Genomic DNA, 23,804 nt, shown 5'->3' with positions numbered 1-23,804 from the left:
TAGCAGTAGCAGTGAAGTCATCAGAGCAAAAGCAATGCAGATTGTGTTAGTTGCAACATTGTGGCCAACACGGAGCTGCGAGGAGCAGCTGGCAAGAGAACAGAGTGTGAAACTGACATCGGATTGGAAGGTGGTACTCGCGCCTGCTAAGGAAACAAAATAAACGTACAACACAGGTAAGCAGGCCATAACAGACGATTACAGGTGGAAAACAAAGATACTGCTGGCTCGCAGGGGGCAGAAATACTACACAGAGAAATGTGGCGAGCCTGAAGCCGCACTAGGGGATGAGTCAATGAAAGTCATGTGAGGTGGCAGCAGGGCAATAACTCATAATAATAGCACCCATCAAGAGAGGTAACTTGTACTGTTGGCGCTGGAAGACACTCGCCCCAGGAGGGTTGAAAGAAGGCAGCGGAAACCACGGCCCGAGAAGACCACAGAAGTGGACTGCGGTGTGGTCAGTTAAGAGCCAAGCTCCACGGAAGATAACAGGCCACGGTGAGCGGGGACACGCTTGGGTACATCATTGGGAAACAGCGCTGTCTGGGGTGTGGTGCACAGTCCGCTCGGGTCGCATAAGGCAGACCGGCCCTGGAGTTACAAGTGTGGACGACAAGCTTTTCCTAACCGAAGGAATGTCCAGCAAGCCCCTGAGAGCGAAGGACAAGCAGCCTATGCTGGACGAATATACCAGAACGCCGACTGGCCCCGAGGGAGCCAGGAGCAAGGATAAGACCTCAGCAGGGGGAATGGCCGCTGTGAGTACTAACCAGGAAGTCCTGGAGGCAATCGCGGATTTGAAGGCGGCCTGGGAGTCCAAGCTTCAATTGGCTGTGACGGAATTGAAAACGGCGATGGAGCTTCAAGTGGGGGCGGTACAGGAAGATGTGAACCTCCTCAGGCAGGATGTTAGGACTTTGGCGGAGCGCACGGAGACCCTGGAGAAGGAGATGAGCCCAACTGCTGCGGACTGTGCTGCACACAAACGGGAGCTACATGCCCTGGTGCAACGAGTGGGCAATCTGGAGAGTAGGGCGGAGGAGGCAGAAGGGCGCGCTCGAAGGAATAACATTCGAATCGTCGGATTGCCGGAAGGAGCTGAGGGCCACAACCTGACGGAGTACATGGAAAACATGCTGCTGCAGGAAATCACCGGGGGGAACCTCTCTCAGGGATTTGCTGTGGAAAGGGCGCCCAGGGCCTTGACAAGGAAGCCACCGCCAGGTAACCCGCCCAGGCCAATGATTGCCAGGATTCTCAATTATCGGGATCGCGAGCGAATCCTTGAACACTTCCGTAAGGGAGGAACTGTACAACGTGGCGCAGCGAATATAACTGCCTACCCGGACTATACCCTGCAGGTACAGCGAAGCCGCATGAACTTTGGATCGGTCAAGAGGAGATTGCAGGAAGCTGGCCACAAATAAATGCTGCTCTATCCGGCCAAGCTAAAGGTTTTTTACAAAAACAAGACGCTGTTCTTTGAAACTCCAGAAGACGCCATGGGGTGGCTAGACATGCAGAGCTGCCCCCAAGAGCCAGATGTTCAGAAGGAAGATGGAGCTGGACGAGACAAGTAAAGTGGTGAACTGGTGGGATTGAGGAATGTGGGACCTGATTATAGTCATTGATGCAGCTGGACGGCTGGAACGCCTGAATGGTGGGAAACATGAGCTGTGTGCACGGAGATTGCTGCGTGAGGTAGGAGCCTCCGGGGCCGATCTTTATACCCTCATTTAGAGTTTAGTTAGGTCACTGTTAGTGCGGTGACACCCTGCCGGGTTCTCGATTGGGGTCGCCAAGAGAGAGCCAAACGCGGGGATGCCTGAGATCCAGGGATGGAGCTGGGCAGTTAGTTGGGTTGGGGTGTTGGGGTGTTTAAGTTTATATATGAGCCTTTGTGGAAGTTCTATTATTGAGAGTCTGTTTGGTGTGGAGGGGAGGGCTGCGTGGGTAGGGGAAGGGGAACCATCGATAGACCATGGGGGACCTTAAGATATTAACATGGAATGTTAGAGGGCTCAACAGTTACCTGAAACGTAATAAGGTTATGTTGTACTTGAGGCGACAGAAGATAGACATCGCCTTGTTGCAGGAGACACATCTGACGAGGGAGAGGATGGAGATGGTGGGGAGGAAATGGAAAGGGATAGCGGTGGGTTCGTCGTACTCTGCCTATGCAAGGGGAGTGCTTATCTGGGTGGCGCCGCATGTCCCATTTAAGTTAACTGAAGAAATTGTGGATGCAGATGGGAGGTTGCCGATAATTAGGGGGCTGTTAGAGAACAAAGAAGTATGCATAGTAAATACCTACGCTCCTAACCAAAACACGGCGGCATACTTTAGGACACTGTGTACCAAGCTGAGTGTGGGTGTGGGGGCTGGGGTGATTTGGGGAGGGGACTTTAATTGTGTCTTGAATCCAGGAGTAGACAGGTCGGATGGGGGGGCAGCCAGGCCCAGCCCAGCAGCCAGGGTGTTGCAGAGGTTGCTAGCAGACTTTGGCTTGGCAGATGTGTGGAGAGTGAAACACCCTGAGGGGAGGCAGTACTCGCACTACTCAGCCCCGCATAAGCTACACACGAAGCTTGATTATATCTTTGCCACCCCGGGCGTGGTTGCTGAGAGTACTCATATAGAATACAAAGCGAGGGTTCTCTCGGATCACTCTTCCCTGGTCCTGGGGTGGCAGTATTGCCCCCCCAGGGCGCGAATACCGACGTGGCGCCTCCGGGCAGAGGCGCTCAAAGACCCCGTTTTCAGGGAGGATCTAAGAGATGAGATCATTGCTTACTTCGAAGTGAATACTGGCAGTGTGCAGTCGGCGGGCACTCTATGGGAGGCCTTTAAGGTGGTGATGCGGGGGGTTGCCATTGCGAAGTCAAAGGGGTTGCTGGGTGGGGTTCTGGCTGAACTACAGGCGGCTGAGATTGAACTGGAGAAAGAGCTGGAGGGAGGTGGGGCAGATACAGAGGAAACATTCAGATTACAGCGGAAGTGCGCGGAACACTGGGACAGGCTCAGTAACTTAAACTACAAAAAATACATAGAAAGGCAACACGCGGGAGGAGATAAAACGGGCCGGCTCCTAGCATGGCTATATAAGAGTGAAGCCCCCAGGTCCCCGATTCGAACTGTAACCGGTGAGGAGGGCGAGACGATGGACACTCAAGGAGTAAACATGGCATTTGCGGAATATTATACTGCTTTAAATGAGGTTGATGGGGGGAGCAGCCAAGAGGAGATTGATGAGGTACTGGAGGACATAGGCCTGCCCAAGGTGAGTGACGAGGAGAGGGAGGAGCTCGATGCACCGATCACGCTTGAGGAACTGAAAGAGACGGTGCAGCAGTTGCCCACCAGCAAGGCTCCGGGGGCGGGGGGCGGGGGTTCTTTAGCGAATTCTATAAAATGAATGAGGAGGAGGTGCTCCCACCCATGCTACAAATGCTCAACGAGGCGTTTGAAGTAGGACGGTTGCCGGAGTCGCTTAGGGAGGCGATTATTATACCGCTCCCCAAACCTAATAAACCGGGACATAGCTGTGGCTCCTACAGGCCCCTGTCAATGTTGAATCAGGACAGTAAGATCCTGACAGCTGTTTTGGCCAACAGAATGCGGAGAGTGATCGGTAAGCTGATTCACCCAGACCAGACGGGCTATGTCCCGAGTAGGAACATCACTCACAACCATAGACGACTCCACCGAGTGGTTGAATGGGAGTGCAGTCAGGACAGTGAAATGGCGATTGTGGCATTGGACGCAGTCAAAGCGTTTGATTCTGTTAAATGGCCGTGGTTGCTGGCGGCCCTACGTGGGTATGGCATGGGGCCAGGCTATGTTAAATGGGCTGGAATGCTATATAGCGAACAGCTAGCCAGGGTCCGTACGGGTGCAGTGGTGTCGGAGAGATGGCAGCTGGGCAGAGGCACTAGACAGGGGTGCCCATGGTCCCCGATGTTATACATTCTGGCCCTGGAGCCCCTAGCAATATACCTCAGGCAACAATATGAGACGATCGGCATCGAGGTAGGAGGGGAGAGGCATCTCATATCCTTGTACGCAGATGATCTGTTATTGTATCTAAGGTACCCGGAAGAGAATCTTCAGTATGTGTTGGAGGTGATGGAACGGTATGCCAAGCTGTCCGGTATAGCGACGAACCCTCAAAAATCTTGTCTATTCCCGCTGGGGAGGTACGTGGGAAAGCCTGTAGAGAGGTTACCTGTGTTGCAGATTCAGTGGGCGACGGGTTCATTCCGCTACTTGGGGATAGACGTGTATCACTCTATTGAAGAAGAACACAAGCACAACACTGAAATCGCTATAGAAAAAATTGGGAAATGCATGAGGTTTTGGGAAAGGTTGCCCCTAGCGATGATGGGTCGAGGGGCTATGCTTAAAATGGTGGTCCTGCCCCGACTTTTGAATTATTTCAACAATATCCCTTTTTTGTTAAGCTGCACAGTATGTGCAGAGACTTTTTGTGGCATGGTACCCGACACAGAGTTGCATTATGGAAGCTGCAGAACTTCTATGAGAAAGGCGGTATTAAACTGCCTAATTTCGAGGCGTATTATGTATCGGCACAACTGCAGTATGTGGCTAGGTGGCTCTCTGATGAGGAGACCCCTGAACACAGGTTGTTCGGGAGGGACTGTGCTCCTTTTTACTTGCGGGAAATGATCTGGGTGGCTAGCTCGGATATGAGCGAGCGCCCTAAGATGCTGTTGGTGGGATGGAACATGTGGCGCCGAGCCTGCCGCATGATGGGAGACCCTTTCCTGTGTGTCCCGCGCTGGTCGCGCTGACGAAGGGGGACAGGCAACTGAGGGTAATCATTAGGACTTATTGGGAGTCGGTGGGTCTAGTCACCTTGGGAGACATCTGGCAGGAAGGGGCTATTGCGGAGTTTGGGGAACTTGGGACAACGTCAGGACTACACGGTGGCCAATATGTCACTTATCACAGGGTAGTACAGGAGATTAGGAGTAGGTGGCCTGAAGCTATTTTGGCGGAGGAGCCGGACACCGCCGTCGAGGTGATATACGATACATCAGAGGGTGGGCATGAGGTATCCAGGTTGTACGAGATGTTGATGACTAAGATCGGGAGGGATCTGGTGCATTTGAGATCAGAATGGGAAACAGAGATGGGAGCCCCGATGGAGGATGGGATGTGGGAACGGGCTTTGGGATATCACAAGAAGGTGTCGAGAAATGCCAGGTTTAAACAACTGCAGTTGTACATAACGCACAGGGCGTACATGACCCCTCGGAGAATATCAAGGTTCAGAAATGTGGGGCGCCAGGCTTGCCCCAAGTGTGACGAAGAGAACACAGACATGATACACATGTTCTGGGCGTGCCCGGTAATTGAAGTCTATTGGGGGGAGGTTGCACAGAAGCTAGCGGAGAAGGGGGTCACTCTCATAATAGACTCGGCCTGGGCCTGCCTGCTGAGGGGGTATCCCAGAGCGCGGAAACGCAAACATGTTGGGAAATTGAAAGATCTGGCATACGTGCTCGCGAAACGTAGGATCGCCATGGGATGGAAGGAGTGTCACAGGCCGCGGGTGGAGGTGTGGTGGAAGGACCTACAAAAATGGGCGGAGGCTGAAACAGTTGTGTGACAAGAGGCTAGTAGCACAGGGGGGGGGATGAGGAAATGGGCTCCCTCATAGCATGGAAACTGCTGATAGCTGAAATGTTTGGAGCAGTATTGGCCCCAGCAGAATCCGGAAGCAGCGAAGCCCTGACACACAGAACAGATACAGAGGGCGAGAAACAAATAGGCCCATAAGGGGGGGGGGGGGGGGGGCGAGTGCAGTGGTTATGTTACTGAAAGTTTTTATTTATGTTTTGTTGTATTGTTGTTTTGTTTGAATAAAATATTTTAAAAAAATATATATATATATTCTTTGTACTGTAACTAAGTTTAAAAAATTCTTGATACCCCCGGGAACGCTCGCACATTATAAATAATAAACACAAACAAACAATTTCACATGCAAAAGGATCTACATTCTTAACCCTGCACCAGTCGCAGAACTTTCTTCAACGGCAACGGTACAGGGACTTTGTTGCGGGCCTTCTGGCCGAAAGCAACACCTCCATCACGTCTTCGGGGAGATCCCAATCCTTATACCTCAACCTTTCAGAAACCAAGCGTAAAGGTTGAGGGACCTGACCTCTGGATGGAGAACCTGACCCCTTCCCGTGAGAGCAGATTGTCTCGGTAGAGAAGACGACGTGGAGGGCAGATGGACAAGTCGAGAAGGTCCGGGTACCACGTCCTCCGTGCCCACGCCGGAGCAATGAGGATCATCCGGAAACCGAACCACCGTAACCTCCGCAGTACTTGCGGAATGACAGGGACTGGAGGAAACACGTACAGCAGTGGGAAGGACCACTCCACCACGAACGCGTCTCCTAAGGTTCCGTTTGGAGGAAATTCCCACGAGCAGAACCTCTCGCACTTCCGGTTGACACTGGAGGCGAAGAGATCCACTTGAGGGGTCCCCCAAAGGGCAAAGATCACCAGGAGAATCTCCTGAGCCAACTCCCACTCGTGAGAGATCGCGCTCTGCCTGCTCAGAGTGCCCACCATCTCATTTTCGTCTCCTGCCAGATGAACTGCCGAGATCGAAACTTCCTGCTGGATTGCCCAGAACCAGAGCTGCATCGCCTCCCTGCAGAGAGGAAGTGACCCTGCCCCCCCTTTTTGTTGAGGTAGTGCATGGCCACCGTGTTGTCCGTCAGGATCAGGACATTCTTTCCTCGCGCAGTCGGCAGAAAAGCCTTCAGGGCTAGCCTGACGGCCCTCGGCTCCATCAGATTGATATGGAGTCTGGACTCCGACGGAGACCAACGACCGCTGACTGTCAACTCGTTGGCATGAGCTCCCCATCCCGTGAGGGATGCGTCCGTCACGATTGTCACTTCCGGCCAGGGCATCCAAAATGGAGCCCCCCTCATCAGATTGCCTTCGTCGGCCCACCACAGAAGGTCCTGGGCGACCGAAGACGGCACCGGAACAGGGTTCGACATCCTGCCGGAGGACTGAGACCACTGGAGCTTGAGTGCCCATTGCAAAGATCTCATCCGCAACCTCGCCTCTGGCACCAGAAGAATGCAGGATGCCATGAGGCCGAGCAGTCTCAAGAACTCGAACGCTGGGACAGTCTGGGCAAGTTGAAACTTGAGCACCATCTGCCGAATGTGATGAGTCTTCACCTGGGGAGGAAAACACTGCCCCAGGGACGTGTCGAGCACTGCTCCGATGGACTGGAGCCTCTGAGTTGGTGTCAAATGGGACTTCAAGTTGAGGGAAAAGCCCAGCTTGTGGAGGGAGTGTCAGGTGACTGACAGATGATCTAGGACTTGCTCGGAAGAGCACGCCCTGATCAACCAATCGTCCAGGTAGGGGTAGACGTGAATCCCCCCTTTCCTGAGGTGCGCTGCCACCACTACCATGAGCTTGGTGAAGACCCTCGGGGCGGAGGTCAATCCGAACGGCAGGACCCGAAACTGAAAGTGTGAGTCGCCAACAGCGAACCTCAGGTACTTCTTGTGCTTTGGATGGATCGGCACATGAAAATAAGCGTCCTTGAGGTCGAGAGACACCAACCAGTCCTGAAGCTGAAGGGCCTGGAGGACTTGAGAGAGAGTAACCATCTTGAACTTGTCCTTCCTGAGGAGCTTGTTCAAACCGTGCAAGTCCATGATGGGTCTCAAACCCCCGTCTTTCTTGGAAATCAAAAAATAAGGGGAATACCAACCCTTGTTCCTCTCCGCTACAGGCATCAGTTCTATGGTGCCTTTCTCCAGCAGGGATTGAATTTCCTGCTCAAGGAGCGGATCCGGACTCTTCAAAGAGAGATTCCCCGGTGGATTGTCTTGAGCCCTCTGCCGGAAAGGAAGACAGTAGCCGTGGGTTATGATCTCCAGAACCCACACATCTGAAGTAATGGCGCGCCACTCTGAAAGATGCTGCACCAGCCTTCCCCCAACCGGCGAACCATGGGACATGGCCTCATGACTGAGCTGAAGCGGCTGCGGCGTTGCCTGAGGGCAAAGAGGCAACAGCCCGAGCGGCCTGGGCACCTCGAGTACCTTGTTTTCCACCTCTGGCACTCCTACGGTGGCCCCTTTGACTGGCAGCTCCTCTCGCTTTACCAAAGGATGAGTAATAACGAAAGGAACCTCCCCTCCATTGCTGTCCCCCTAGGACGAAAAGGCGGACTGCAGCACCCAACGACTGCTGCAGCTTTTGAGGTCTGCAACCTCTCAAGGCTCTCGTCAGCCTTGCTGCCAAAAAGATGTTCCCCTTCAAAGGGTATGTTGAGGAGCCGAGCCTGCACATCAGGAGCAAACCCTGACTTCCGCAACCACGCAAACCTGCGTATCACAGTGCTCGCTGCCATGGACCGGCTGACGCAATCTGCCATGCCCAAACCCGACTGAACGGCCTCACACATGGCATCCTTACCATCCTGAACCATGGCAAGGAAACCATCCCGTTCATCCCCTTTGGGATTATGGTCAGCCGCCAAGGAAACAGTTCCACAGACTGTGCATGAAACGAGACAAGGCACAAATGGAGTTGGCCGCCTGAAGCGCCATACCCCCCTGCAGAAAACACTTTCTTCACCCAGCCATCAAAACGCTTGTCGTCCCTATCAGGAGGGATGGTAGGGTACGACGCCTGCTTTGCCGGGGCCATAGCCGCCTGCACCACCAAATTCTCCGGTGTAGGGTGCTTGGACAATTAGCAGGGATCACTACTGGCTGGGCAGTATTTTAGCGGCAAAGACTTGCTCACTGCCGGGAGACTGTCCAGAGCAGTCCAAGCCGCCGCCACCCTCCTCTGCAGAGCCATATGAAACGGCAGTACCGGGTCAGTTGGTAGACCAATGTCGAGGATATCCGTAAGGTCATCCTGAACAAACTCCCCTGGGGAAGCAGACCATCCTAAGTACTCAGTGACCCGTGACATAAGGAGCCAGGCGCAGGCCTACAAAACTCCACCTCCGGAGAGCTGTCCAGCCCACTAGCATCATGCAGGGACTGCCTCAGGTCCTCAAACTGGCTATGGCCCCGAGAGAATCTTGTCAGGCACCCTGCCAGGCACCATGCCATCATCAGAGCCCTCATCCACCTCTGAAATGAACTCCAGATGGCGGTAAGAAGGCACAGAACTGGAACCAAAGCCATGCTTGACCTTGGCCAGAGCCTTTCTAGGTGGTTCCCCCGAGCCACGGAGTACCACCGTCAACACAGCCCCGAAAGGCGTCGAGAGAATCGTCGTCGACGACAGACGCGGCGCCGACAACATCGACGGGGTCGACACAGGTCTCGAAGGTGGAGCCCCGAGGGTGTCCCTCAACATCCTGGGCGCCGACGACTTCCTCGGAGTCCGTCAACGACCTCGGCGCCACAGGCGTCGACGTCTTCCTCGAAGACTTCACAGGTTTCCGCGGTCTCGAGAGCGTCGAGGACCGGGACCTTGACCGGGCATGCCAAGAACAATTCCCCTTGTCCGAGCGGGACCTTTCCCGCGAATCGTGACGACCACCGAGCCCAAAGGCGTGCGAGCAGCGTCTCTCGGCTGATCACGACCGGCCCCACTCGGAGGTGCGGCAGGAACAGTGTCCTGCGATTCGAGAATCGCCAACATTTTCTTCCCGAAGGAAGCCCATTCCTCCGGTGTCGCATGCTTGGTGGGGTAAGCGACCCACCGACGGGCGGAGTCCTCGGATGAGGACGGGGAAGGCAACTGATGACGGCGCTTCCGGGAGTGCCTCGAAGAGGCAGAGGAGTGGCAAGACCGACTCCGGGACCGAGACCCACTGGACTTCCGATGACGATGCGGAGAGTCACCCCTCGAGACATCCATCGAAAGCCCTGCAGACCTCAACTTCCGGGGCTTGGACACCTTACCTACCGTTAACTTCTTGCGCTCCCGCAAGGCTTTCAACGTGAGCGACTGGCAGTCGACACAGTCATCCGTGTCATGGACCTCCCCGAGGCACCAGAGGCAGGCGTCGTGCAAGTCTGTGACCGACATCTTGGACCCACAGTCCCCGCACTTCTTAAAGCCCGGACGCGGTGTGGAAGACAAGGTAGACATCTTCACGAAGAAATAATTAACAGGTTTGAAGAACAGAGAAAGCAATAGAAACTCCAAAGAGTCGAGGTGCGCCGAGATTCCCGAAGCGAACACGTTCGCAGAAAAAACAGAACTGAGGCTACGGGCGTCATGCATCCTACTTATAACATCCAGTGACGTCGGCCGTCGGAGGAGGTCCTCGATGGCGGCGTATCAACGTAGGACGCAGAAGATTTTCCGAAGCAGCACAGCTGTGGTGATTACTGTCATAGATATGGAATAAGTCGGAGGAACCAATCCCCTCGAAACAAAGATTTACAGTAACAAGTATTCAAATAAACTCTTACATTCAAGGTTTCTTGAATAAACAATTATTAATGTATCAGCCAGTTAGAATAAGCCTTGTTCAGAAGGGAACAATATAATAATACACTTCATGAAATACACACTCTTAATATCTCTAAATCAGTAGATACCCTTTTGGGAGGGCCCACAGACACTACCTACATACTGAGGTGACTTCAATTGCTAGGGTGCTGGGGACATTACTATATCACTGTTGCATTTAGGATCAGTGAGTAAGAAGTCAAAGGAAAAGATTATTTAGAACAAACAAGAGACAACAGCTATTCTTAAGCAGGCAAATACTTGAAAATCCCCCAATAAGAGTCATTCAATGGAAGAGGCTAAGCCAAAGTCAATAGGCAAATGTCTATGTAAGCTGAAGCACTTCTTTGTAGGTAAATAGAAAGTCTTTGCACAATGTTTTAGAAGTCTTTGAAGAAGAGAATAATGAAATGTAGGGCCACATGCTGATTAGACTTGTGAGTAGTAGAAGATGCAAGCAACTCTACAGTAAGCGGTAAGTTCTCTCACTTTGTACAGCACCTTTAAAATGAAGAAAAGATGCAGCAGATGACTCCTGTTCCTGTGCAGCTCTGCAGGTCTCACTGTTCCTTGGCCTCAGTCGTGGGGACAAGAGAGAGGACGTCGGGAGACTCCTGCAATGCACTGGGACAGTCAAAACTTGCAACCGGTAAACTTCACTTTCAGTGGCTGTTCAGTGTTTCAGCTTCTTGCATCTACCGCAAATAGCAACACTGTGGAATGGATTTCCTTGCTTCTGGGGTCCCGCACTCAGAGGGCTCAGGCTCGGTCAGTCCTGCTTCCTAGGAATCCAGAGGTTCTTCCTGGAGCTCTAGGCCAGCTTAAAAGCAACGCACATAATCAGGCGTTTCTCTCCTTGGCTATACGGTTTCCAGCAGCAACTCTGTGTACATTCAACCAGCTCCGAGATGGATGTCCAGGTGGCTTACTTTGGAGTCGATTGGTCCCACCAACTGAAAGGGAGAAGTCGTCCTTGCAGGGGCATCTCCGTCGATGCAAACTTGGCGTTTCGGCACAGTAACGGGGCAAACCAACGGTGCAGGGGTTGCAGCAGGCATCCTCTTCAAGCTCTTCTTCGGTTCCTTCGTCCAGTGGTCGACTGCCTTCCAAGCCAAAAGACTTGCTTTTTATTCAGTTTTCTCCCTTTCATTCCAGCCTAGCTGCCACTCATCCAGCAGGGTGGCTGTCCTTGCCGGACAGTCAGCCAGCTAATCATCACAGAGTGCATTTGGGTCTCCTAGGAGACTAAGCACAGGGAGTTTCGGGCACCTCCCTCACTTCCTGCCTACCCCAGACACCCTGAGACAGAGGTTGGCTGGACTTGTGAATCCTGACAAAGACAAAACAAACAATGGGACCAAACCTGGAATAACTCAAGAAGGACCTTTGCACAAAGAAATTGTGAAAAAAGGATACTGGGTCATTTTGATAAAAATGGCACCCTTGGGTGCTTTGCTTCAGCTGCGAACGCAGCCTGCGGTAAACGTACACCATGGTAGTTAAAACAAAACCACTACCACCAGCCATTCAGTGAGGAAAGGGTAACATAAAAAATGTTACATGAGAAGCTAGACAAAGGGGTTACTAGGTAACCCCTCCAGCACCCTATTGTAAGATAGTGTGTGCTGGGTCTAGAAAGTTACAAAGGTAAGTAAAGTCAGTTTCACTTTACTGCTCTTGGAAACAGTAGTTTATCCCAGAGAAGGTAGTCAACCCATGGGGAAATCTGGAAGACCTCCCTATCTCACTGCACTGAAGGTGCTGTGTGTCACAATGTAAAAGATGATGCCTATGGGAGTTCGTCAGACTCCACAACCAAAAGAAAGCGTTCAAAATCGCATTAAAATACATGAGAGAATCCGTAAAAAAGAGACAATCCCCCCCCCCACATTCCTACAGGCCCTCATCTCGGTAATCCCCAAGCCAGGAAAAGACCTGACATAGTGCGGCTCCTATAGACCCATCTCCCTCTTGAACCTCGATGCTAAAATCTTTGCCAGTATCCTGGCCACTCGCCTGGAGAAATGCTTGCCCCGCCTGGTTCACCCAGATCAGACGGGCTTCATATTAAATAGACAAGCCTCGGACAACATGCGCAAAAACCCTCCATATGCTGCATTCAAGAGAAACCCGGGACGAGGGGGTCCTCCTGCTGTCCCTGGACGCAGAAAAGGCCTTTGACCGGGTGAGTTGGGCCTTCATGGGGAGGTCCTCTCGGCAATAGGGATAGGTCAGAGGTGGTTGGGATGGATGGCGACACTATATTCCGCCCCCACGGCCAGGGTGGCCGCCAATGGGATGGAATCAGAGGCCTTCCCCCTGGGGCGAGGAACGAGACAGGGTTGTCCACTATCCCCCCTGATATACGCCCTTATCATGGAACCCTGGGCGATCTCGGTGCGCAACAATGAGGCTATCACTGGAGTTCAGATGGGCGGCTCCCACTGTAAGATCAGCTTGGTCGCCGATGACGCTCTCCTCCATGTCACTAAACCGTCACAGACGATCCCCCATGTGTTGCGGGCATTGGAGCGCTATGGGGACCTCTCGGGGTACAAGGTTAACCTGGGCAAATCTGGGGAGTCGACTACCGGAAACCGAGAAGGAGTATGTGGAGGGTCTCTCCCCTTCCAATTGCAGAGAGAGGGGTTCCGACACTTGGGAATTCAAATCACACCTGACCCAATGGACCTCTTCCCGTGCAATTTCACCCCTTTGTGGACAGAGGTCAAGAGAGATATAGAGAGGTGGGCGGTCTCGGGGTTCTCATGGATGGCACGACTCAACCTGATCAAAATGGTGGTACTTCCCAAATTTCTATTCCTCTTCCAGATGCTCCCCACTCAGGTCCCCAACACGTTCCTACAGTCAATGAAACGCACCCTGCTCAGGTTCCTCTGGGCGGGAAAGAAAACATAGGATTTCCTAAAATGCCCTAACGAGGCCCAAGGAAGACGGAGGGGTGGGATTCCCAGATTTTGACATACTACAGGGGCTCCCAGTTGAGGATTCTGGTCGACCACTTCAACCCTGAGCCAGAAAAGCAATGGGTGGCACTGGATAATAGGCTACTCGCCCCGGTCACGCTCGACGAGTGGTTGTGGGTCCCTAGAGCACACATACCCAGGCGGGTTCTGGACCACCCGGTACTGGGTGTTCTGTGGTCCATCTGGAAGGAGGGGAGCTACTGCAGATGGCTCACAACCTGGCCCTCTCCGTTGAGTTGTATTTGGGCGCCACCGTTCCTGGCCAAAGTAGCGGAGCCTGCCGCATATCAGAGGTGGCCTCGTTGGGGCATGCCACTTGTGGGTGGGTGGGTCCTTCATGCCCCTTCTGGATCCGGAGGAAGCCCTGGGGCTGGGGCAAGCCATCACCTTTCCGCTACCTTCAACTGAAGGAAGTCCTCTCCGAACCCTCATGGGGGGACACCCTCAGGAGGGACCTCACGGACTTCGAGAAAACGATAATCTCCACGCGAGGCTCAAGGGGGGGTCGTATCCCGTTTGTACAAGCTCCTCTTGCTCTCGATACCTAGGGATCCCCCGCCAGCACGGACACAATGGGAAAAAGATCTGGGCATGGCAATAGATGACAAAAGGTGGACTAAAATGTGCATCCGGGCCCACCGCTCAACGATCTCCCCCGAGTACAGACACCAAGCTCTAAAGGTTTTACACAGATGGCACTACCCTCCACAGTTGATAGCCAGAATGAGCCCGGGTTAGGACCCTCACTGCTGGAAATGCCGAAAGGAAAAAGGGGACTACATGCACATGTGGTGGTCTTGCCCAAGGGTGCAGTCATATTGGGGAGAGGTCCTATCCTGGACCAAGGGGGTTGATGGAGTTACTAGGCCCCTCTGTCCCTGGTTGCTTCTATTTGGCATTGAGGTGGGAGATGACCAGGAGGACACCCAGGGCCACATGTTACAGGTCATGCTCGTGGCGGGCAGGAGCTGCTTGACCAGAAATGGAGGAACCCGCACATGCCTGAGGAGAAGGAATGGGTTGCAAAGGTTCGGGCGATATATACGATATGGAGTTTCTAACCCATGTCTAACCCATGTCCTGGATGAATCCAGATCTAACATTGAGGAACTCTGGCTCCCCTTCTTTGAAAAGTACGTGCGGCCGACCTGAGGGGTGAGCCCTTGATCTGTTGACCTGTTCAGGTTCTAGGCCAGGAGGAGTTTGGGGACCTCATAGGTACCTGTTGTACGAGGCACGCGCCCCCTCACAGGGTGCTACTAGGTTGAGCCCTAGACTATGTGTGCACTAGTCTATTTGACAGTCCGAACTTAAAAATGCACAATGCGTCCCTGCAAGACAAGTTTTTAATCGACACCTGTTCACTGGCGAGGAGAGGGTGGAGGGGGTAGGGGGGAAAGGGTTATTGACTGAACGTTTTTTCTGGTAATGGAACCGAATTGAAATGATATGTTTGTTGTAATAACCTAAAAAATGCCAATAAAAATTATATTTAAAAAAAAAAAAATACCTGAGAGAGTGGGGAAAAGGGGTCTCACTCTCTTCAGGTTAAAAAATCAAGTCCTCGAAATCCAGAAAAGTTGCTGTGGGTCTCCAAGGTGGAGGGAATTAGCACATTTCTGAGAATTCTGCCTAACATCTACAATGACCCAATGTACAGGAGCAGGCTAATTAACGAAGGCCTATCGGGAAAGATGGCAAGGGCGAGCATGTGCTCATTGGTTATGCTTTGTTTGGCTTTGTCAAAACTTTCTTCAGCATTCAAACCGCTTGGCAGTTCACTTATGATAGAAGGCAACTGGATCGAGGAATAAACAGTGTAAAAGGGACATGTTAGATGGGTTAGTAAATGCTTCATAAACATAAAGGCATTATTTAAGAAGTGGGATGTTTCTCACTTGAAAACAGATTCCGAACTCACCTTGAATACTTGCGATCCAGGCTCGTTGTAGGTCTTGGCATTTTTTGTCAAAAGCTCAACATCCTTGGCCATTGCATTCATATTTCTATAATGCCCCATCTGCATCAGGGAACAGAGCAAATGACAGTGTCTGTAAACAGGCCCACAGGAGTGAATTAGCACAAACAGAGGCTATGAACAACTCTACTGGTTAAACTACAAGCCTCATGAAGAAGCTACAGCATGCAACAGTGGAAATAGAATGTTTGTTTTCTCGAAAACAAGTGTTTGGGGTAAAAAATAAAGACAAATCTGATGCAGAAACAGTGGAATTTGTTTCCGAAGCCTGGGCTCCATTAATGCCAAACAGTCAAGTGTTTCAAACACAACATAAGAAACTAAACCACAGATATAGAGATTAGCCTTTTCGGGAACACATAAGCAAGGACAAGGGAGGAATGGGGGGCAAAAAGGCAAAATAGTGCTTAAGGGTACGTCCAGTCTATGTCCATCAATATCCACATCTCTGTAAGCATGCTAACACTGAACCACAAACGCACTCTACCTCACTCCACTCTTCAGCAAAACGTTCCTTTTTCTACTCAGAGGAAGCTCCATAGAATTGCTGCGGACACTTTCGATAGATTTTCTTTTTTTTTTTTTAGGAGCACCAGCCTCTTTCTCTCCTCCCTGGGGACGGCAACTCTAGTTTTCTATATATACACACAACACGGTTAGGAAGGATTTCCAATTTTGGGAGTTCTGCTATCCATTTGATGGGACTCCTTAGCTATAGTTTTTTAAACTCTTTTTCCTAATTCATTTTCTTTTTCAAAAAGGCATAAACCAATGGATAACGACTCAAATCCAATTCTCTTTTCTCGTCTTCCCCCTCTTCCTATTGCCCCTCCACTTCTCCAAGGATCCCCCAATAAAGACAACCCTTAATCCTGCCTTGCCCCTCACCAAACACCCGGTCCAGGCGCTACTATATAAACTCGGTCACGGCCCATATGCGGTCGACAGAAAGGGTCTAGCCACTCCATTCCCACTTAATCCCCTCGAGACGCACCACTGATGAAATGTCTTTGATCTGACAGATTTTCTTTGGACCAGAAGTACCACCATTCCTCCTCCATACTCCTTGGAGAGTCATGTACCGAATTTGGGATTTTCTCCATTTGGTCAGGTCCTTCACTTTATGAAGCCAAATTCTTCCTAGACGGCTGACTCACTTCTCCAACCTCTCGCTAAACACGCCATATGAGGAAGATGACGGGAACCCACTTCCCTATGGGGTAGAGAACACCAGCAGTGGGTCCAGCGTTCTCTGCTCCCATCCTAACTTTTAATACACACTTCGGCCCAGAATCTACTTCAGGACAGCCGCGCCGCATGTGCCAATACATGGCTCATTCTGCACGTTTTCTACAGCACTGATCATTGATGCTTCTATACATTCTAGCCAACCTCACGGGGGTCTTGCCCTTGCCATCTGTGAAGGAGCATCAAGCTGTAGAGCTTATAGGGGTTTGCAGTAGAGACCTTTTGGTTAACCCACAGGTTTCTGTCCATCTGGTATCCAAAAGCTTATAACCCAGATCAGTTTCCCATTTTCTTGGGGCCCCTTGGCTCCAGCAATATTTTTTAAATTTTTAAATTAACCCCCTCGATCCACTTTGCTGTTATAGGATCACCTTGAATGGTGTTACCTTATGAACTATGGCATTTGCATTCTTCTTCCTATACAATCCCTTTGAGCTATAGATAGGCTACAACTGACAGCTTCCCCAAACTAAGGCACTAGTTAGGCAATATTTGGAGCAGTACCCTTTGGGTGCACTACAACAACCTTAACCTCCTGTCAATAGGAACCCAACCCTTGGTATAAGTCTGTACTACACAGGTTGGTAGTGTGGCTGAGCAGCCAGGCTCATCTCAAGAGGGGTCAATGTGAGCAGTTGGGTGGTTACACAGAGATTCACAGTGACAAGTATCCAAATAAACACTTACACTCAAGGTTTATTGAGTAAACCATTATCAATGTATTTAATAGTCAGTTTGAATAAGCTTTCTACAGAAGGGGCAATATAATAGTAACACAAATACACTTCAAAATACACATTCTTAGTTTCTCTAAATCAGCAAGTACCCATTTGGGATGGCACACACACTTCCTACACCCTCAGGGGACTTATATAGTTAGGACACTGTGGACATTAATATATCACTGGTACATTTAGAGCCATACTGAAGTTAGGGTCTAAGAAAAGGGTTTTACAAATAAAACAAGGGATCACAGAAATATTCTGAAGCAGGTTAGTACTTTTGAACCCTCATTGCAAAGTAAATTAAGCCTTTCCTGGAGAAAAGGTACCACCACAAAGACAGAGGGAAGAAGAGTCTTTCAGGGAGCCAGGCCAGCCAATGTTAAGTAAGCAAAAGTATAGGTGAGCTGAAGCACTTCTTGCAGGTAAGTAAAAGTCTTGCACAATGTTTTAGACGTCTTTGTAGAAAAAGTAAAATCAATGTAGGGCCACAAGCGGGGAGGCTTGAGAGGGACAAAGCTGTAAGCAACTCTGCAAGGTTAACCAAGACAAGTCTCAACTGATAACAAGTAAGGCTACACCACACGAGGTAAGTTCTCTTAGACTTTACAGTGCCTTTGGTTAGAAGAAATGGTTCCAGCTCGCTTCTGTTCCTGTACAGCTCTGCAGATCCTGGTGTTCCTGAGACTCCGTTGTGGGGACAAGAGGAGGACGTCTGGGGACTCCTGCACTGCAATAGGAAGGTCAGCGGCAGCAATGGGCAAACTTCAATTCGGCGTTTCAGCTCCTCACGTCTGACAGCAAATAGCAACACTGCGGTTCTCGGATACCACTTTCACTCTGTTGAGGTGGCTCAGGCTTGGTCAGTCCTGCTTCAGGAAGTCCAGAGGATCTTCCTAGCGCTTGGGTCCGACTTAAAAGTGATACACTCGATTTGATGTTCCTCTCCCTGGCACTTCGGTTCCAGCAGCAGCAGAAGTACACCCAGCTTAGAGAGGATGTCCAAACGAGTTCACTTTGGAGTTGATTGGTCACACCAACCCAAGGGGAGAGGTCGTCCTTGCAGGGCTTCTCTAGTCGAGGCAAATTCGGAGCTTCAGCACAGCAGCAGGGCTTCACCAGGCGAAAGAACGGTCAAGGAGTTGCAGCAGGCGTTTCTTCCAAGTTCTTCTTCAGATTCCTTTGTCCAGTGGTCAACTATGCCTTCCAAGCCAAAAAGCCTTGTCCTTTATGCAGGTTTCGCCCATTCATTCCAGCCTAGCTGTCAATTACACAGCATGGTTGTTGTCCTTGCCAGACAGCCAGACGGCCAATCACCTTTGGGTGCATTCCTGTAACCAAGGGAATTAGGCACAGGGGGTTTCGGGCACCTCTCACTTCCGGCCCCTGCCAGACATACTGGAGCCAGAGGTGGGCTTTACTCGTGAATCCTGCCAAAGACAAAACGAACAAAGGGACCAAACCTGGTTTGCCGTGCAGAGTAAATCTTAAGAAGGACCTTTCCAGCAAGAAATGGCAGAAAAAGAAGGGGGCCATTTTGACAAAATGGGTACCCATGGGTGCTTTACTGCAGCAGCGAACGCAGTTCCCAGTAACAACTCCCAATGGTAGTTAAAAGTAAACCACTGCCACCAGCCATTAATTGTAGAAAGGCTAACAGAAACTAGACAAAGGGGATACGAAGTTACCCCTCCATCACCCTACTGTAAGATTGTGTGAGCTGGGTCTAGAAAGTAACAAAAGTAAAGTCAATATCACCTTACTGCTCTGGGAAACAGTTTATCCTAGAGAAGGTATTTAAACCTTGGGGAAGTCTGTAATACTTCCCTGTCCCACTGCACTGAAGGTGCCATGTGTCACAATGTAAAAGGTGATGCATATGGAGTTTGTCGGACTCCATAACCAAAAGAAAGTGTGTTCAAATCACAGTAAAATACAAGAGAGTGGGGAAAAAGGTCGCACATCTCCAGGTTAAAAATTAAAGTCCTAGAGTCCAGCAAAAGCGCTAGGGGTCTCTAAGGTAGAGAAGAATGAGCACATTTCTGAGAATTCTCCCTACCTGCACCGCTCGAGTATTTGGATGCCCATGAAAGAGCACTGTATCCACAACTGCCCTACCCTTTCCAAGCCCGCCTCAAACCTCTCCAGAAATCTAGCTCGGTGGTAGGCAGAATTGCATGCAGTACCCTGCCACACATAATTAGGACTACAGGTGTAAGCAAGACCAACCTTTGGTATAAGTCTGTACCACACAGTTTGTTGGTAGCGAGCTGAGCATCCAGGCTTATCTCAAGAGTGAATGTGAGCAGTACAAGTAATTACACAAAGGACTTTCAATCATAGTGGTTCAAGTAGACACTTGTACTCAAGGTTTCTTGGTAAAACACCTAATTTATTTACACAATCATTTATAAAACATTTCAATAGAAGAAAACAACTTAATATTGTAGACCAATACACTTCAATACAAAACTGTTTTTGAGACAGTTTGAGCTCCCTTGAAAAAGGAGCCAACTGGCAGTTCAGTTACTTAGCAGTGAGCAAAATGGACAAAAGTAGAATAGTTTATCTATACTTTCTAGGCAGTGCAAATCGTTTCAGTTCACCAGAATAGTTCAATTCAAGTCAATAGGCCAGGCCAAAGTCCATGGTATAGTGTTCTGGATAGGAAAGAGCAGTTCTGGTATCAAACGGTAAAGTCTTTGCAAAAGTTCTCAAGTAGTTTAGGCGAAAAAGAATGATTTATGGGGCCACAAGCTGATAAGGCCTGCAAGTGGGGAAAGTTTCACAAACTTTCTCTGCGAGAGTGGCGTTCTCTCGAATCGGCTTGACACAGTACCTTTTTGTGAAGTAAACAAATGTTGCTGAAGTCGTAGTTCCTGGCAGTTCCTGCAGATCTCGCTGTTCTTGAGCCTCAGTCATGGGGACAAGACGGAGAACGTCGGAGGACTCCTGCACTGCACATGATCGTTGAAGAAAGCAAACAAAAAAAAATTGAGTCACTTTAGTTCCAGTAGTTGTAGATTCAAGAACACAAACTGCTGTCCCTCTCCCTGATTAATCCTAACCAGCCTTGAGAATGGTATCCAGGTGTCTTATGAGTCGATTGGTCCCACCAACTCAAAGGAAGAAGCCGTCCTTGAAGGAGCTTCTCTGTCGAATGGAGTTTGGCAATTTGGACCTGCAGCAGGGCTTCACCGGGCAAACCAACAGTCGAGTGGTCCCAGCTCGTCTTCGGTTCTTTCGTTCCAGTGGTCGACTCTGCGTTCCAGTCCTGGAGACTCGCCTTTTAAACAGTTTTCTCCCTTTCATTCCAGCCTAGCTGTCACTCACCCAGATGGGTGGCTGTCCTTGCCGGACAGTCAGCCAGCCAATCACGCCAGAGTGCATTTGGGTCTCCTAGGAGACTAAGCACAGGGAGTTTCGGGCACCTCGCTCTCTTCCTGCCCACCCTAGACACTGAGACGCCAAGGGCGGACTTCAGTCCTCAAGCCCGCTAAAGGCACACAAAGGGACCAAACCTGGCACGCAGAGAAACACTAGAAAGGTGAAAAAAGAAGACAGGGACCCGTTTAAACAAAGGGGCTTAAGGCGCCATCTTGAAAAACATGGCTCCCGTGATTTTTAGCTACCGGTGTTCGCGGTCGGGAAAAATCATGGTAGTTCGTTGTAAAACCACTGCCACCAGCCTTTTCAATAGGAAAGGGTAGCATTTGACTGCTACATGAGTGTTTAGACACAGGGGATACTATGTAACCCCTCAGTACCAGCAAGCATCTCCTCCAATGCATTATTTCATATGATATGGCATTTATAAGGAGTTGACACAAGGCCTGCTGTAGGAATTCTCCCTGCCACTGATTTGGGGCTTATAATGTTGCTACCGTGCTTATTTATATAGCTCTATAGAATTTTATTTATTATTGATTTTGTTCAATAATCAACTTTTCAATATTTTCTAATACAAAATATTAAAAATCTAACATTTGTTACATTAATATCAACTATGACATTAGTTACATAAAAAATCAATTAAACATATTACAATTTTAAATGAACATACACATTACAATTGCACCTTTTCAAATTCTATTTATACCTGCTAAGAGTGTTGAATCTGTCTAAATACCTCAGTTAATCTTCAGATTTCATATACATCTACTCTTCACAATTGTTCTCTCGCCTGTGGTACGATTTTCGTTACAGGAGATACGTTTGTATAATCACATTCTTCAAGTTTTAATGCAATCAGAAAATGTACTATTGCAATTCTTACTTTATTCCTGTTGGTGTTATACAAATAATTCTACAATGCTTCTGCAGTGGGCAGTCTATATCCTTCAATAAAGTGTTTTAGATATTTAATTATTTTTTCCATTAATCTTGGACAATTAATTAGAAGATGTATTAGTGTTTCCGGTTCATTGGAGTTATTGCAGAAGCGGCAGTAGTTTTCCTACACTGGAATTAACTTTCATTATGAATTTAAAATTTTAATATGTTGTATTGATGATTTTTAATGTAATGAATGATGTCATAGTTGATGAATTTTAATATAACAAATGATGTTATATTTTAAATTTAAAAAAAATAAATATATATATATATTAGAATATTGAAAAGTTGATTATTCAAATAAATCAATAAAAAAAAATCAAATAAAATTCTCATAGTGATCCCGTCCATTCCAGGAGCCTTCCCGTTGAGGAGAGGATACTTTTGCAAATTTCTGCCTCTGATGAGGCGCATTAAGCTTTTCCCCCTGTGTCTGGTCTAACCACCCCAAGCCAACCTTGTCCAAATTTCGACATATAGAGTCATGCACCACTTGTAGCTGTGATGTGCATAGTTGTTTATAGTAGCAAGTGAATACCTCGTTAACTTGCAGGGGTTCCCAGCTTGAGGGCCGTCCCATCAGTGCATTCAATCTCTCTGATATCCTCTGAGTGGCGTTCCTTTTTTATCGCCCATGCTAGAATGCGGCTGAGATGGTCTCCCTACCCATATGTAGTCGCCCTAATTGGGTACCCCAGGAATCTCTTCTCCCTGTCCATAAGGAGATGCTGTTCGTCCTGTTTAGTCCCAATAGTCTCCCGAATCAATAGGGAATACCCCACCCCAAGCTGTAAGTCATGGTCTTATATTTCACGATCTTTGCCGGAGATAGATCTGCAGCTAGATTTCAGTACCCCGCCTCTCGACATCCAGCAGCCCCTAATAAATACTTCAAAAGCCTCCCACACAATCCTAGTATCTTGGACAGACCTGCATTGGCCTTGAAGGTGTGAATATCCAGTCTGATGTTCTCCCGGAAGAGAGCATCCTCAAGAGCCAGAGTCCTGAAGCACCAGCGCATGAATTTCAGGGCTGTGGGGGACAGGAGAACAGGAATTTCACTGGGGAGTGATCCGATAGGGAGCGGGACAGGATCTGGGAGTCAGTGGCAGCCCATAGCAGATTTGATGTAACCATAACATAGTTGATCCTTGATGAGCTAACATTAAGCCCAGAAAAAAAGGTATATTTCCTAGATGTGGGATGTAGCACTCTCCAGAAGTCAAACAGCCTATGGTATTCAGCAATGTTGAGCCATGGTGGCGCCGCTTTAGGGAGAATATTCTGACGTGTCGCAGATCTATCCAGGTGTAGTATCAATGCTAAGTTAAAGTCTCCTGCCCATATGATGTCAGTCTGGATATCTATGCAGGTAGTTAGCACAGTTTTGGAAGAAGCCTGGTGAGTACATGTTCGGGGCATATATATTTAGGTGGTCGGTCAAAATCTCGAAAAAAAAATCTCGACTAACAATAAGGTCGGAAAAAAAAAAGACCAAAAAAAAAAAAAAAGTCGAATTTCTCTTTTTTTAATTATATATTTATTTTGGGCTCCGGGATTAAAAAAAAATAAAAAAAAATGTTTTTTTTTTTTTTTAAAAAGGGGGGTTCGGGGGGGATCCCCCCCATTTCAAATAAAAAACGTCAAAAAAGTGACTTTTTTCGGCCTTTTTTTGAGTTTTTATTTTCGAGATTTATTTTTTCGGTCTTATGACCATAAACCATATATTTATTATAAGAACTACGGCCCAGGACCTCAACCGCCAAAAGGCAGGAATCAACCCACTGGGTCCCCAATCTTTTCATGGAGTTTAAAGGCCAGTATTCGGTGTATGTAGCGACTCCATGGGAGTGTCTGGAAAATGATGAGCCATAGCTGTGCACCCCCCACCCAGGCATATTAGGAGACTCTCCATTTGGAGCCAAATGCGTCTCTTGTGAACACCTAACATTTATACCGGGATATCTGGCATATTTAGTGTTAAGGAGAATTTTCTCGGAAATTGCACCACCGGGAATCTCGGATACCACTATG

General features: G+C 49.3%; 1 protein-coding gene across 10 annotated transcripts in view; it reads right to left on the bottom strand.

Moving 5' to 3' along the window:
- The window catches only part of PBRM1 (polybromo 1), a 1,258,882-nt gene that overhangs the window by 1,116,756 nt on the left and 118,322 nt on the right, over nucleotides 1–23,804 (bottom strand). For all 10 annotated transcript variants that reach the window (XM_069643172.1, XM_069643175.1, XM_069643176.1 and 7 more), the window contains one exon: nucleotides 15,409–15,507. In XM_069643172.1, coding sequence (XP_069499273.1) covers nucleotides 15,409–15,507 — 99 coding nt within the window. The remainder of the gene's footprint in view (nucleotides 1–15,408; nucleotides 15,508–23,804) is intronic.

The sequence above is a fragment of the Ambystoma mexicanum genome, chromosome 2p (genome assembly GCF_040938575.1).
Source record: "Ambystoma mexicanum isolate Mex_15411 chromosome 2p, UKY_AmexF1_1, whole genome shotgun sequence".
Lineage (NCBI taxonomy): Eukaryota > Metazoa > Chordata > Amphibia > Caudata > Ambystomatidae > Ambystoma > Ambystoma mexicanum.
The sequence above is the reverse complement of the archived record's forward strand: the minus strand, read 5'-3'. Positions and strand labels throughout refer to the sequence as shown.